Source organism: Delphinapterus leucas, chromosome 19 (genome assembly GCF_059928025.1).
Source record: "Delphinapterus leucas isolate spDelLeu-1000000601 "Yukka" chromosome 19, BTC_Dleu_Yukka2, whole genome shotgun sequence".
Lineage (NCBI taxonomy): Eukaryota > Metazoa > Chordata > Mammalia > Artiodactyla > Monodontidae > Delphinapterus > Delphinapterus leucas.
Window position 1 is genome coordinate 50398184 of NC_143147.1, and position 15199 is coordinate 50413382.

At 45.4% G+C, this 15199-nt stretch overlaps 1 protein-coding gene across 1 annotated transcript; it reads right to left on the reverse strand.

Annotated features, from left to right (window-relative positions):
- Window positions 1-5311: 5311 nt before the first annotated feature.
- Window positions 5312-10002, reverse strand: LOC111166500 (keratin, type I microfibrillar 48 kDa, component 8C-1-like). Its single transcript, XM_022558252.3, is given in 7 exon segments — window positions 5312-5735; window positions 6390-6610; window positions 6782-6907; window positions 7002-7163; window positions 8201-8357; window positions 8695-8777; window positions 8982-10002. Coding segments are annotated over 7 exon segments (1347 nt in total). The 5' UTR covers window positions 9426-10002; the 3' UTR covers window positions 5312-5581.
- Window positions 10003-15199: the final 5197 nt, after the last annotated feature.

A 15199-nucleotide genomic window follows, 5' to 3' on the forward strand; every position in this document is an offset into this window, starting at 1 on the left:
AAACCATATTAACGAATTGAAGGACAAAAACCATATGATAATCTCAATAAATGCAGAAAAAGCTTTGGACAAAATTAAACACCCATTTATGATAAAAAAAACTCTCCAGAAAGTAGACATAGAGGGAGCTTACCTCAACATAATAAAGGCCATATATGACAAACCCACAGCCAACATCATTCTCAATGGTGAAAAACTGAAACCATTTCCTCTAAGATCAGGAAAAAGACAAGGTTGTCCACTCTCACCACTATTATTCAACATAGTTTTGGAAGTTTTAGCCACAGCAATCAGAGAAGAAAAAGAAATAAAAGGAATCCAAATCGGAAAAGAAGAAGTAAAGCTGTCACTGTTTGCAGATGACATGATACTATACATAAAGAATCCTAAAGATGCTACCAGAAAACTACTAGAGCTAATCAATCAATTTGGTAGAGTAGCAGGATCCAAAATTAATGCACAGAAATCTCTTGCAATCCTATACACTAATGATGAAAAATCTGAAAGAGAAATTAAGGAAACACTCCCATTTACCACTGCACCAAAAAGAATAAAATACCTAGGAATAAACCTACCTAAGGAGACAAAAGACCTGTATGCAGAAAACTATAAGACACTGACGAAAGAAATTAAAGATGATACAAACCGACGGAGAGATATACCATGTTCTTGGATTGGAGGAATCAACATTGTGAAAATGACCATACTACTCAAAGCAATCAACAGATTCAATGCAATCCTTATAAAACTACCAATGGAATTTTTCACAGAACTAGAACAAAAAAATTGCACAATTTGTATGGAAACACAAAAGACCCTAAATAGCCAAAGCAATCTTGAGAAAGAAAAACGGAGCTAGAGGAATCAGGCTCCTGGACTTCAGACTATATTACAAAGCTACAGTAATCAAGACAGTATGGTACTGGCACAAAAACAGAAATATAGATCAATGGAACAAGATGGGAAGCCCAGAGATAAACCCATGCACCTATGGTCACCATATTTTTGATAAAAGAGGTAAGAATATCCACTGGAGAAAAGACAGTCTCTTCAATAAGTGGTGCTGGGAAAACTGGACAGCTACATGTAAAAGAATGGAATTAGAACACTCCCTAACACCATACACAAAAATAAACTCAAAATGGATTAAAGACCTAAATGTAAGGCCAGACACTATCAAACTCTTAGAGGAAAACATAGGCAGAACACTCTATGACATAAATCACAGCAAGATCCTTTTTGACCCACCTCCTAGAGAAATGGAAATAAAAACAAAAATAAACAAATGGAACCTAATGAAACTTAAAAGCTTTTGCACAGCAAAGGAAACCATAAACAAGACGAAAAGACAACCCTCAGAATGGGAGAAAATATTTGCAAACAAAGCAACTGACAAAGTATTAATCCCCAAAATTTACAAGCAGCTCATGCAGCTCAATACCAAAACAACTAACAACCCAACACAAAAATGGACAGAAGACCTAAATAGACATTTCTCCAAAGAAGATATACAGATTGTCAACAAATACATGAAAGGATGCTTAACATCACTAATTATTAGAGAAATGCAAATCAAAACTACAATGAGGTATCACCTCACACCAGTCAGAATGGCCATCCTCAAAAAGTTTACAAACAATAAATGCTGGAGAGGGTGTGGAGAAAAGGGAACCCTCTTGCACTGTTGGTGAGAATGTAAGTTGATATAGCCACTATGGAGAACAGTATGGAGGTTCCTCAAAAAACTAAAAATAGAACTACCATATGACCCAGCAATCCCACTACTGGGCATATACCCTGAAAAAACCATAATTCAAAAAGAGTCATGTACCACAATGTTCATTGCAGCTCTATTTACAATAGCCAGGACATGGAAGCAAACTAAGTGTCCATTGACAGATGAATGGATAAAGAAGATGTGGCACATATATACAATGGAATATTATTCAGCCATAAAAAGAAACAAAATTGAGTTATTTGTAGTGAGGTGGATGGACCTAGAGTCTGTCATACAGAGTGAAGTAAGTCAGAAAGAGAAAAACAAATACCATATGCTAACACATATATATGGAATCTGAAAAAAAAAAAAAGGTTCTGAAGAACCTAAGGGCAGGACAGGAATAAAGACGCAGACATAGAAAATGGACTTGAGGACACAGGGAGGGGGAAGGGTAAGCTGGGACGAAGTGAGAGAGTGGCATGGACTTATAGATACTACCAAATGTAAAATAGATAGCTAGTGGGAAGCAGCCGCATAGCACAGGGAGACCAGCTTGGTGCTTTGTGACCACCGAGAGGGGTAGGATAGGGAGGGTTGGAGGGAGACACAAGAGGGAGGAGATATGGGGATATATGTATTTGTATAGCTGATTCACTTTGGTATAAAGTAGAAACTAACACACTTTGTAAAGCAATTATACTCTAATAAAGATGTTAAAGAAACAAACAAAAAAAAACACTTCTGTATGACTGCAACTCATAATTGACTGGAAAACCAAGTCCTAAAGAGATTTCCCAAAAATTAGCTGGAATCTGTGTGTAGAGGACAACTTTGAAGCATGTCATTGTATCATTCTGCTCCAATTTTTTAAATTATTCTCCATACTTTATAGTGATATCTTATGTATAACTATAGAGAGAACATGGTTCAAATCCCATAATTGCTAATAACCAACTATGATTTCAAGCATGTTTCTAAGGCTCAGTTTACTCATCTGTAAAATGGATTTAATTTGCAGCATTGTTAGTAAGATTAATTAAGATAAGCTCCTAGTATTTTGCTTAAACCATAGTTGAGTTCAGTAGATGTGAGCTATATTAGTTTCCCATTCCTGCTGTCACAAATGACCTCAAATTTAGTGGCGTAAAACAAAAATGTATTATTGTAAATTTCTATAAGTCAGAAGTCTGACAGAGTTCTAAAATCAAGGATTTACTCTCACTGGGTTAAAATCAAGGTATGGAGTTGCATTTCTATGCGCTAGCAATGAACAATCTGAAAAAGAAATTAGAAGGAAAATTATATTTACAACAGCATCAAAAGGAATAAAAAACTTAGGAATAAACATAACCAAGGAGGCAAAAGACTTGTACACTGAAAAACTGCAAAACATTGCCAAAAGAAACTAAGGAAGACATATGTAAATGGAAAGATATCCCATGTTTATGGATTGGAAGATTTAATGTTGTTATGGTAACAATATTGCTCAAAGCAATCTACAGATTCAATGCAATCTCTATAAAAATCTCAGTGATGTTTTCTGCAAAATGAATCATAGACCTAAACATCAGAGCTAAAATGATAAAACTCTTAGAAGAAAACATAGGAGAAAATCTTCGTGACATTGGATTTGGCACTGATTTCTTGGCGATGCCACCAAAAGCACAGATAACGAAAGGAAAAGAGTGAAAAGGCAACCCACAGAATGCGAGAATATTTTCAAATCATATACCTAATAAGGGATTAATATCCAGAATTTATAAAGAACTCCTACAACTTAAAGAATAAAAACCAGAAAATGAGTATTGGGGAGAGATTGCAATCCTTGAACATTGCTTGTGGGAATGTTAAATGGTTCAGCCACAGTGGAAAACAGTATGGAGGTTACTCAAAAAAATTAAACATAGAATTACCATATGATTCAGTAATTCCACATCTAGGTACATAAACACACACACACACACAAATTGAAAGCAGGGATTTGAACGGAAGATGTATGTACACCCATGTTGGTAGCAGCATGTCACAATAACCAAAAGGTGGAGACAACCCGAAATACCCATCAATGATGAATGAACAAACAAAATGCATTATATACATACAATGGAATATTATTAAATCTTTAAAAGAACTAAATTCTGATACATGCTACAACATGGATGAACCTGGAAAATGTTATACAATGAAAAAAGCCAGACCCTAAAGGACAAATAATATACAATTCCATTTCTTTATACAAGGTACCCAGAACCGTCAAATTCATACAGACAGAAAATAGAATAGAGGTCACCAGGGGCTCAGGGCGGGGGGTTGGGGAGTTATTGTTTAATGAGTCCAGAGTCACCGTTTGAGATGATGAGAAAGTTCTAGAGAGTAGAAGCCATGGTTGCACCACAATGTGAATATACTTCATGCTACTGAATTGTACACTAAAAATGGATAAAATGGTAAATTTATGTTATATATATTTTACTCAAATTTTTAAAAATCAGGGTGTTGGCAAGACTGTGCTCCTTTCTGGAAGCTCTTCAGTAGAGTTAAAGAAAGATACCCATTCTTTTTTTTTTTTTTTTGCGGTACGCGGGCCTCTCACTGCTGTGGCCTCTCCTGCCGCGGAGCACAGGCTCCAGACGCTCAGGCTCAGCGGCCACGCCTCACGGGCCCAGCCGCTCCGCGGCACGCGGAATCTTCCCGGACCGGGGCACGAACCCGCGTCCCCTGCATTGGCAGGCGGACTTCCAACCACTGCGCCACCAGGGAAGCCCAGGATCCCCATTCTTGATGAACACTGATATCACGTTCAGCACACTGAGATTTCCTGCAGCACCAGCCTGAGTGTTCACAGTGCCAGGGACTAGGCTTATAATAGCCCTGCTTGGGGACTAGTTTCATCCCTTTTAAGAAATTATAAATAACTTGCAGCGTGTCTTTCATTATGTGCCTCTGCACAGAGGGTCTGCACAGAGCAGGTATCCAACAGACACTGGTTGGATTGAGTAGAGGAAGGCGGAAGTATTAAAGGAAAAGTTGGTGGGTTCTCTGAGCCCCAGATGCGGGGAGGGGAAGTGAGCAGCGGCAGCCCAGGCTGATAACGATCCCCAGGAAGGATATCAGAAGGAAGGAGGAAGTCCTGGACACAGTACGCAAGCCAGAATGGCCCTTTGCTGCGTGGTCCTGAGGCTGCCTGAACGACCAGTAACCCAGATAATACAGTGCTGGACCTAAAACTTCCTGCTGAGAAAAGATGAGCTTTCCAGAGCCTCTTTCCAGCCCCCAGCTCATGCCTCCTCACTTTAGATTTGGATAAAATCGTCTCTAGGAGATGTCCTGGTCAAGAGGGTTGAGGAAGAAGATCCAGGAATGGCCAAAGGGAGATGGAGCAACCCCGCAGCTGCCCTACCCTCTCTCCTGCCAGCCTGCGTCACCTGTGGGGTCAGGATGCCAGGCCAGCCATCTGCCTGCCAGGCTCTCATATCCAAGAGTGAGGCTATTATAGGGCTCTGCTTTCAAGTGGCCCTTTCATAAAGTGCTCAAGTGATGGTCATGGTGAGACAAATGAATACCAGTGAGAAAGGCTTCTGCTTTGCCAAGGAAATCAAGTTTATTAGGAGGTTACAAGGGAAGGCTGCTGGCATGTGGGAGGGCTCTCTGGGCTAGCTAAGAAGAAACGGTCTCCAACGAAGGAAAGGGTAGGCAGGGAATTATCTGGAGTAGGTTGGGTGAGTTTCTTGACCACCTCCCTGGGGCAGCTCCAGCCATGCAATTGTGTTTTCTGGCCCATTTGGTGGAATGAACCAGGGCCAGGTCAAAGCTCTGGAACACTGGGCCCTGCCTCCTTGCTCCTCTGGCAACCACTGGACTCTAGCACGTGTAGGAGTTGCAGGGCCCGCAGTGGGGGCGGAGGACACAGGGCGAGAAGCGGGCAGTAGGAGCACAGGGGGTGCAGGCACTGGAGACGCAGGGCATGATGGTCTTACCACATGCATTGGTCGTGGCACAGGGGTTGCAGGGCAGCCTGGAGAAAAAGAATGATATGGAAAGCGAATTGAGGGCGGCTTGTAATATACACCAGAGAGACCCCAAGTGTGGACTGCTCTCTGGGATTTGGCCTGACCTGTAACAGAGAAGGTCACAGGCTCACGTGCTGCAAAGCTCACTCTCAGTGCTAACGGTCTCCCTGTCATATCATGTCCGAAGTGCTGGACAGAGGCTCAGAAACTCCAGTCTCAGCTCCCAGCAACGTCCATTCCTAGCTGGTGACCTTAGGTAAGTCACTTACCTTCTCCAGGCCCCAGTCCCTTCACCTATAGAATGAGGAGAATACTGATCCTGCCTGCCTGATGGTAACAGGGCAGATAAAGTAGCATGTGGAAATGTAACTTCTACACATTACGGTATTGTTAAGATGTAAGAAATATCACTGATCACATATCAGTGTCATCAGAGTAGAATGCAAAGAGTTGACTGTGCAATTTCAGTTTGTACATCACACAGTTCCTGCCGCTTTATGTTTTAATGACAGCCACATTGTTTTCTGAGCTCCGTTTGAGCATGTCTGGTGTGAAGGCATAATTTCCTCTCCAGGGTATGCAATCTTTGCCTGGAGTTCAACTGAGAAGTACGCCTATATGTGCATAGCTTCGCCAAACACCGGCAGCTGAGTACTCACTTGGAGTCCTCGCTCTCCAGCAGCCCCCGGTACGTGTTGATCTCACACTCCAGCCGGGCCCGGACATCCAGCAGCACCCGGTACTCCTGGTTCTGCCGCTCCAGGTCCCTCCTGATCTCCGCCAGCTGGGACTCCACGTCGCTGATCAGACACTGCCCCTGGGCCAGCTGGGCGCTGTAGCGGGCCTCCGTCTCCGTCAGGGTGTTCTCCAGAGAGTATCTCTGTCGTGCAGAAGGTAAGGAAGGTCACAGAGCTGCTCCTGAAAGGGCTTCTCCACAGGATGCAAAGAAGTCACAAGCTCCAAGAGTTAAGGAGAGGATGGCCCAAAGGCCAGCTCGGTGCCTCAGACTCCCCGACCTCCCCTTCTCACCAGGAGTTTGAACGATACCCACCAGGTTGTGCTGGGTCTGCAGCTCCACCTCCAGGGCATGGACCGTGCGTCTCTGCTCAGTGATCTCCGCCTGGTAGGACTGCAGCTGCTCCAAGCTGGACACCACCTGCCCGTTCAGCTCCTCGGTCTGAAACACCAAAGGGGAGAAGGCAGGATCAGACCCTGTCTGAAGGGCCCTGAGGGGCCAAGGGGCCTGAGCGGCCAGGTGCTGAGAGGCCCACCTGCCTGGTGAACCATTCCTGCACGTCCCTGCGGTTGCTCTCCACCAGGGCCTCGTAGTGAGACCTGGTCTCGTTGAGCACATTGTTCAGGTCCGCGGTGGGGACGGCGTCCACCTCCACATTAAGGTGGTCTCCAAGCTGTCTCCGCAGGGAGTTGGCTTCCTGTGGATGTAGAAAATGCAAGAGTGACTATCCTCAATAAAAAGTGGACCCAAAGAAATGGCACTGCTTGTCAAAGTCCTGTTTGTCTATTTCCTCGGAAAAGACTTTTAGTGGAGCGGCTATGACAACAGAAGGCAAAGTGGTCTGCGTTCCATGTGCTCAGCTCCTTCCCACCATGACTGTGTCATGGCACTTGGATTCAAAAAAAATTCCGGGGCTTCCCTGGTGGCGCAGTGGTTGAGAGTCCACCTGCCGATGCAGGGGACGCGGGTTCGTGCCCCAGTCCGGGAAGATCCCACATGCCGCGGAGCGGCTGGGCCCGTGAGCCATGGCTGCTGAGCCTGCGCGTCCGGAGCCTGTGCTCCGCAATGGGAGAGGCCACAATAGTGAGAGGCCCGCGTACCGCAAAAAAAAAAAAAAAAAAAATTCCTAAGGATTTGCTTGGGGGCCATTCAAGGATGGATGAATGCCCAACTTTCCCAGTTTGCAGACTGTCTGCAGATGACCTCATAAGAAAAAGAATTGGCTGTATAATTTCAGATTGTATATCACAGCATTTTTGCCATCAAGTAAGATCTTGGCATGGCCCCTCCCAGGAGAGAGAAGGAACCCCAGATCATTCGTCATCAAGACTTTGAAAAAGTGGAGACTCCAGTTCACCAGGATTGATATTTTGGCTTTGAGGGGAAAGAGAAATGGCTTTGCATGGCATGATCAGAGCAAAGCTGGGACTCCTCCCACAACTCAGTAACCAATCAAAAGCAATGCTGGCACTCCTCCTACAACTCAGTAACCAATCACAAGCCCATGGAGGTGCCCTGGGAGACTCAAGTGAGGCACCAGTTCTGAGAGAAAGACAGCTTATCTGGGAACATGGATAGGTTTCATCTCTCAATGTTTTCTTTTATCCTGAAGTTTTGGTGTTTTTGAAGGAAATTTAAAAGATTCTTATCCCTGATTCTGCCACCCCAAATCACTAAAGCCACCCTCAGCCTGAAGCTGAGTCAGGTTTCTTCATTTCTCATTTCTGGTCTCACCTCCTCGTGGTTGCTCTTGAGGCAGAGCAGCTCCTCCTTCAAGGACTCCACCTGGACCTCCAGGTCGGACTTGCACAGGGTCAGCTCATCCAGGATCCTACGCAGGCCATTCATGTCCGACTCCACCAGCTGCCGCAAGCCCAGCTCCATCTCATACCTGCACAAGGACAGGGTCAGAGCAGTAACTGGTAGACCTTGAAGACTGACAAGAATGATCTTGGATAAACCCATTCACCTCTTCTTCCCTCTTTCGGCAATGAGTAGACCCAAGAGGCAGAGGGTTCTGGAGGCTCAGTCAAGACCCAATATTGATTCAAAAACTGATTTGAGTCCTCATCCACTTTTGTGGCTTCTTTCTTGGTTCCCCCCAATCCTCTGCAGGACCCTTCGCAACTGATGGATTGAACTGCCGTTCGGTAAGCTATGGAAATCCCTTTTCTTTCACTAGAGATTGAACAAAAGAAGCGGACCCGTGTAAATTCTGAACAACTCACTTGGTCCTGAAGCCATCTGCGGCCAGCGTGGCATTGTCAATCTGCACTACCAGCCTGGTGTTCTCTACCTTGGTGCAAAGGATCTGGGGAACGAGAGGTTGCTAAGTGAGGACTGAAAGTAAATATGAAACCATCGACTTCTTTACAAATGCTTAAAAAGCCATTTTGAAGATAAAAGGAGGAAGAAAGAATCACGATGGCATAGATGCAAGAAACACAGTTCTCTCCCACAGATTGAGAATACTAGCAAACTTCCCCTGCTTAGAGATGACAACAAGGCCCCTCACCTTCTGCTGGAGCTCCTCGATGGTCTGGAAGCGGGACTGGTAGTCGGGGCACACAAGGGGATCTTGTTGCTGGCTCCGCTCCCGGATGCGGCTCTCCAGCTCTGCGTTGTCCCGCTCCAGCTGGCGCACCTTTTCCAGGTAGCTGGCCAGCCGGCCGTTCAGGAACTGCATGGTCTCCTTCTCGTTGCCGTTGAAGGAGCCCTCACAGAAGCAGCCGCTGTTGCCCACGTTGACGGGGATGTTGCAGGATCAGGGCAGGGTGGAGCTGTGGCAGCTGCGGGGCACGCAGGGCCGGGAGAAGCAGCTGGAGCTGCAGCTCAGGCTGGGCAGGGAGCAGCTGTAAGGCCTGGTGATGGAGGGAGTGAGGTGACCGGCGGAAGACAGAGTCCAAGTTCTCCAAGGAGCTTTGGAGTCTCCTACGTCTGGGGAGCATTTATACCCCATCCCCAGAGGGTGTGGACACAGTATGTAATGTCTTTTTTCTTTTTACTTCTTCACTGCTTTTCAAATGCCCTTCCCTTCAATCTGTTATTGGTCTTCCTCAGAAGAGTCCCTTGTCCCATAAATGTTTTTACTTGGCTTCTTGTTAAGTCAGGACTCCTCTTCAGGCTAGGCACCCCTGAAATCAGAGTCCTGCGGTAGACCTTCAAAGAGGCCACACGGTCTAGCCCAAGTATTTGACCTTGTTAATTGGGAGTTAGTCCATCTAATGACATTCTTTTGTGTCACGTGATCTGGTAAAACCATAATCAGACTCATGTCCTGACACACCTGGCATTTCCAGGGAGGGACCAAGATTGAATCAAGGAACAAGTTGCATTAAGGGGCAGCAGTAGACTCCCTTTCCGTCTGCTTTGAGAGAAGAATCCTTCAATGATTTAGCACCCCAAGCCTTGAAGACTTGAGCTGGATAAGGATTGACTTGGGCCATGGCCAAGAAGGATGGACAACTGTTTGTATAATGTTACCTGCCTATCACTTAAAAGGACTGTAATTGGAAAAGAATGTAAAAAAAGAGTGGATATATGTGTATGTATAACATACATGTGTATGTATACGTATGAGAGGCACTTTGATGTAGAGCAGAAACTAACATGACACTGTATATCAACTATACTCCAATAAAAACTAATTTTTTTAATAAATAAAAAGTTTTTAAAAGGACTGTAGAGGAATTTTAAAGATAGAGGCTTTGATAATTAGTTTGACAACAAGGAAGATTCTGAAAGAAGAGATCATTTAGAAAGAAGGCTGAAAAAATGCAAGCTGAGAGATCCGGACAAATGCATTGAAACTATCTAAGGAAAGTATCTGGAGGCAGGTGTGAGAAAGGAGTAAGGCAGTGCTTGCCAAGCTTTTCCAATGAGGTAGCCATAGCATTAGAACAAAGTGAGCGGTAACTGGAAAAGTCAGGAGATAGCCCAAAGGAGCCTCCTCAAGCACGAAAACATCGTGTTGGCTTTAACATAAAATGTTTTAAAATTGCCGGTTAGACTTTCTAACGTTTTGCCCAATCCTCCAAGTATAATCGACACACCAGGAAGATGCCCCGTATCCTCTCCTAGACTCCCACCATCAGCCTTACTGTGTTACATGCAATCTGGTTTAAGAACCAAAGGTTGAAAAATACCAAGGGGTGGGGCAGGGTGGTGGTCATGTCATTGAGTCCAAGGACCTGGGCGTCCTGGAGAGAAAATGAGGAGACACGGCTTAGGCAGGGGATTTTGCAAGGCAAGCTTGGAGTCATTTAGGGTTGATTTGGGAGGTGAAGGAAGGCACCAGAAGGTCTGAGGAAGGGGTGACCAAAGTTCTGAACATACAGAAGTTGCATAATTATAGGCACCACCAGGTACCACCTGCACCCTGGGGAGCCGCACCCCAAACGCCGCTGCGGCTTTGGCTGCCTGCCATAGACAGTTTTATTGACAACTTATTGGAGTCCTTCTCCCCATTAAGCTTTCGTGATAGTATTCATGTGGTGCTCTGTTTAAGTCTTGGATGAAAGGTCCTTCATCCACCCTCTCCAACACCATTATCGCTGCTTATTATAACGCCATTCAGACCAAAAGCTCCAGGCTTATAATAAAATCAAAGTCTCTTTGTTTTCCTCCAAGGCAATTAAAGGGGGAGAAATAGGTGGGCAGGCATCACTGAGACTTCCCGGAGAAAGGACGCGAGGCTAGGAGCTCCTGTCTCACTCATCCGGGCTTGGGACAAATGGAAAAAACCCTGGGAATCAGACTGATGGGCATTCGCTCCTAGAGAACAGCACAGGCCTCCTGCTTCCCAGCTCTTGTCGGCCTGCTCCAAAGCACTGGCTTTCCAGCAAGTCGCTGTTTCCGCAGTCCTTCCTCCCCACCCAGGGAGCACAGACTAAATACCAGCAGCGTCCTCCAAGCTCTTCGGTCTTATCTACTGATTGGCCAGTGTAGCAACATGGAGGCTTTAAGCAAAGGAGAATGTTTAGGTTCTAAGTATGAGAAGATTCAAGGATTGGGTCGACAAAAAAGCAAAAAGAGACTTTGCATACAATGCAGAGAGAGCAGAGAAATGGGAAGAGATGGAAACAGGGAGAGGTGTGTTTAATAAGAGAGATAATACGATGAAGAGGCAAGGAAGAAGCCTGGAAGGGATCCTCAGGAGCACGCCAGGCCATGCTGATCAGACGAAGCTAGCCCATCTTCAAGTGAGGGAAGCTGCAGGGTGGAAAGCTGAGAAGCAGCCAGGACACCCTGAATAGATGCACAGAAGAGTGGTTCACCCTGCGGAGTGTTCTGCAAGATGTAAATGAAGACTCAGAAAAGATCTACAGACGTGAGACCACAGCTTCTGAGGCCTCAGACAGAAATGGCATTGTTCCAAGATGTCCAGACCAGAGCATTACCTCCACAATCCAGTCTGAGATTTGCTCATGGCTGAGAAATGCACTGCTGTCTACACCCAGGCTGCAAAATGATAAAAAGGGGCACTGCTACCTGTTCCTGAATGATAAGAGTGTGGGGAGGAGAAAGGAAGAAAGGAACAGGGGTAGTCTGGCCAGCACGGCTTCAGGTCACAGCCAATCGGCAACCACACAGAAGACGCAGCAAAGAACAGGTTACACCTGTCACCTGCCGGCTTCTCTGGAGATACCTTTTTTCCCTGCAGAAGGTGAATGGCCCAATTCAGGAGCAAGACAGCAGATGAAATGGCTGGTAAGTAAACATAATGCCACCATCCCTTGTAAATCTAGCTTCTTTCTTGCAATGTTTTCAGACTATCGGTAGACTTGAGTCAATTTGCTTCTTGAATGAGTGGGGAAGATGGGACCATGCGGTTATAAGGTCTCCATGGCCTCACACAGATTAAGAGTAGACTTCATGTACTCTCTTATTTCTTAATTGAAATACTTGCCAATTTGATTCATTCAGAGAGCAACTGAGCAGACAAGGGACCATCAAATCCACTTTTTTATTTAGTTCAGTTTTTTCAAAACACATCTAATGAGCAACTTCTCCATTGCTGGGCATGGGACAAAATTGAAACAGAAGAATCACAGTTCCCTTAGTAGATTATATGTTTATGAACAACTCAGGCTAAAATGTGTCTCCAGAATATATGAGAAATAACAAGAAGATAAGGAAGTGAGATATTTAAAAGGTGTGAGAGGGACGTTTGGAAATATGTTTGTATTTAATGTAATTAGAAAACTGTATATATGACATTAAGGGCAGCAATCATTTGTTGAATTTCTACCAAGTGCCTGGCATAGTTCCAGGACAGCAGGACGGGGGCTGGGGGCTGGGGGGGGGGAAGGGGGATGCTGGTGTGGGAGAGGAAGATGACATGCTCTCAGTCTTGCTGAGCAGACAGCCTTGTGGATCAACTCTAACGCAAAGTAATATAATTGAGCCCTTCGCCTCCCCTCTGAAGAAAAATAATTCCTTCCTTCCCCCCATCCCACTTTTCCCACACCCATCCCTGCCCCAAACTCCAGTCAGGCCATTTCAACCCAGTTCATGATTCTCAGCCAGGAGGTGAGGGATGAGGCCATTTCAGATTATCTCCCTGTCCCCCAAAGGAGATTTATTCGTGATTCCACTCTCTAGGTGACTCAGAGGTAGGATTCAAACAACTGATCTCATTAGAATCCTAATCCCTCTAAGAATCTTTTCTTCAACCAAACCTGGTAATGAGCTGCTTTGATACTGGTTCTTGCTGCTTTGGAATCCACAGGGTGGTGGCCCTGCAGCATCCCCGTAGGATCTGTGGTCGTTAAGGTGAGTTTCAAAGCAGGTGAAAGAGGCTTCCAGGGTTGGGGTGTGGGGCAGCAGAAAGAAAAGAGGCAATGCTAAGTCAAGCAAGTGAAAGAGTTTCTTCTTTCTAGAAAAGGGAATGAGACTAGTGGAGAGAAACGGAGGTGACACGTGACCCTGCTGGTGAGTAGACACAGTCCTCCACCCTCAGGATCAGAGAGAGCTAATGGGGGTAGAGGGATCGTGGTGGAGGGCCTTGGAGCCAATGGGAATGACCAAGACACGTGTTTAGGATGTCCGAAAACCAGGGGTGGGAGAAGGGGTCGGGGAGATAAGGGAGATTTGGGTACAAAAACTAGGCTAAAGGGGGTGCCTCTGCTGAGGAAGGCCAGGAGATAACCAAAGGCCAGAAGCTCAGCCTGCAGTGTGGTTGGGTGGGGAGGACATTGCAGGGTGGGAGGAAACACCAGAAAGATTATCCTCGAGGAGATTCCCGGGCCCTGCAAAATCTGTCTCAACTACCTCACGCCAGCCTTGGAGAGCGGGTCTGAACAGGAAGTTTTATCCAGCAAAGTCCTTAGCAATTTGGTGCAGGTAAAGGGCAACGGGCCGGGAATGAGAAGACTTGGGCTTGAGTAAGACTCGGGGGGCGGAGTTCATTTCACCTCCCTAACCTTGAACTTTTTCCGCTGCCAAATGGGGATTGTGAAGTCTGTTCTGTCTCTCTCAGGGTTTGGGGGTGAGGGGCTCAAATTGGATAACACATATGAAAGGGCTTTGTGAATGGTGAAATGATGAACACACGTAAGGGGTTCTGACTGTTTGTCTTCTTCTCTTCCTCGAGGGACAAAGTAGTCATAGTGATGACAGAGGGTGGACTGGCCTTCTTTGTTGATTCCCCACCATTAAAATTGCCAGGGTCCATTGACATATATACATTACCAAACGTGAAATAGCTAGCTAGTGGGAAGCAGCCGCATAGCACAGGGAGATCAGCTCGGTGCTTAGTGACCACCTAGAGGGGTGGGATAGGGAGGGAGGGAGGGAGGGAAGCTCAAGAGGGAGGGGATATGGGGATATACGTGCGCATATAGCCGATTCACTTTGTTATACAGCAGAAACTAAGACAACATTGTAAAGCAATTATACTCCAATAAGGATGTTAAAAAATAAATAAATAAAATATAATATTATTGAGATTTTTTTTTAATTGCCAGGATCCTCATGCTATTTTTAGATACCATAGAATGTTCATTCTTTGCACCACCCTTTATGGCATAAATTCTCAGACATGAAAGAATTCTCTGGCATAAACATTCTCTTATTTCATGCAAGGAAAAAGAATCAAAAACGTTGGGGTGATTACGGTTCTGTCATCCTACTGACACAGTCTGAGACTTGGCCTCTGTAAAGCACAGTGGTTGAAAGAACAGTTGCTAGAGGCAGACTACCTGGATCTGAACCCTGGCTTCCCCATCTAGTAGCTGTGTGAACTGGGCACGTTACTTAACTTCTCTGAGCCTTGATTCTTCATCTGCAAAATGGAGATAACAATAACCTTGGCTTCGTCAGCTTGCTGTAAAGATTAAACGAGTATACGTATGTAAACTTATCCCTAACTCAGATCAGTGCCAGGCTCATAGTAAGAGCTCAATGGATGTGAGCGTCCGTGACACTGATGACGGAGCTATGTGATGCTGATCATCAATGACGATGACGATGACGGTGACGGTGACGATGATGAAAAAGATAGTTGTGGTGGCGGTGACGGTAGTGATGATGGTAATGATGGCACCTCCCCAAGCATAATCATCCCCTTTACCCAGCATTTCTTCCCAGGAACCCAAACCACTTCACACATACACGCACACACACGCAAGCAATGTCTCATCAAAGCGGATGTTTTAATTATAGATGACGGTCAGGGCACTGGATATGAACTTAAGAAACAATCATCTTGGGGCCCCACTGACTCATTTCATG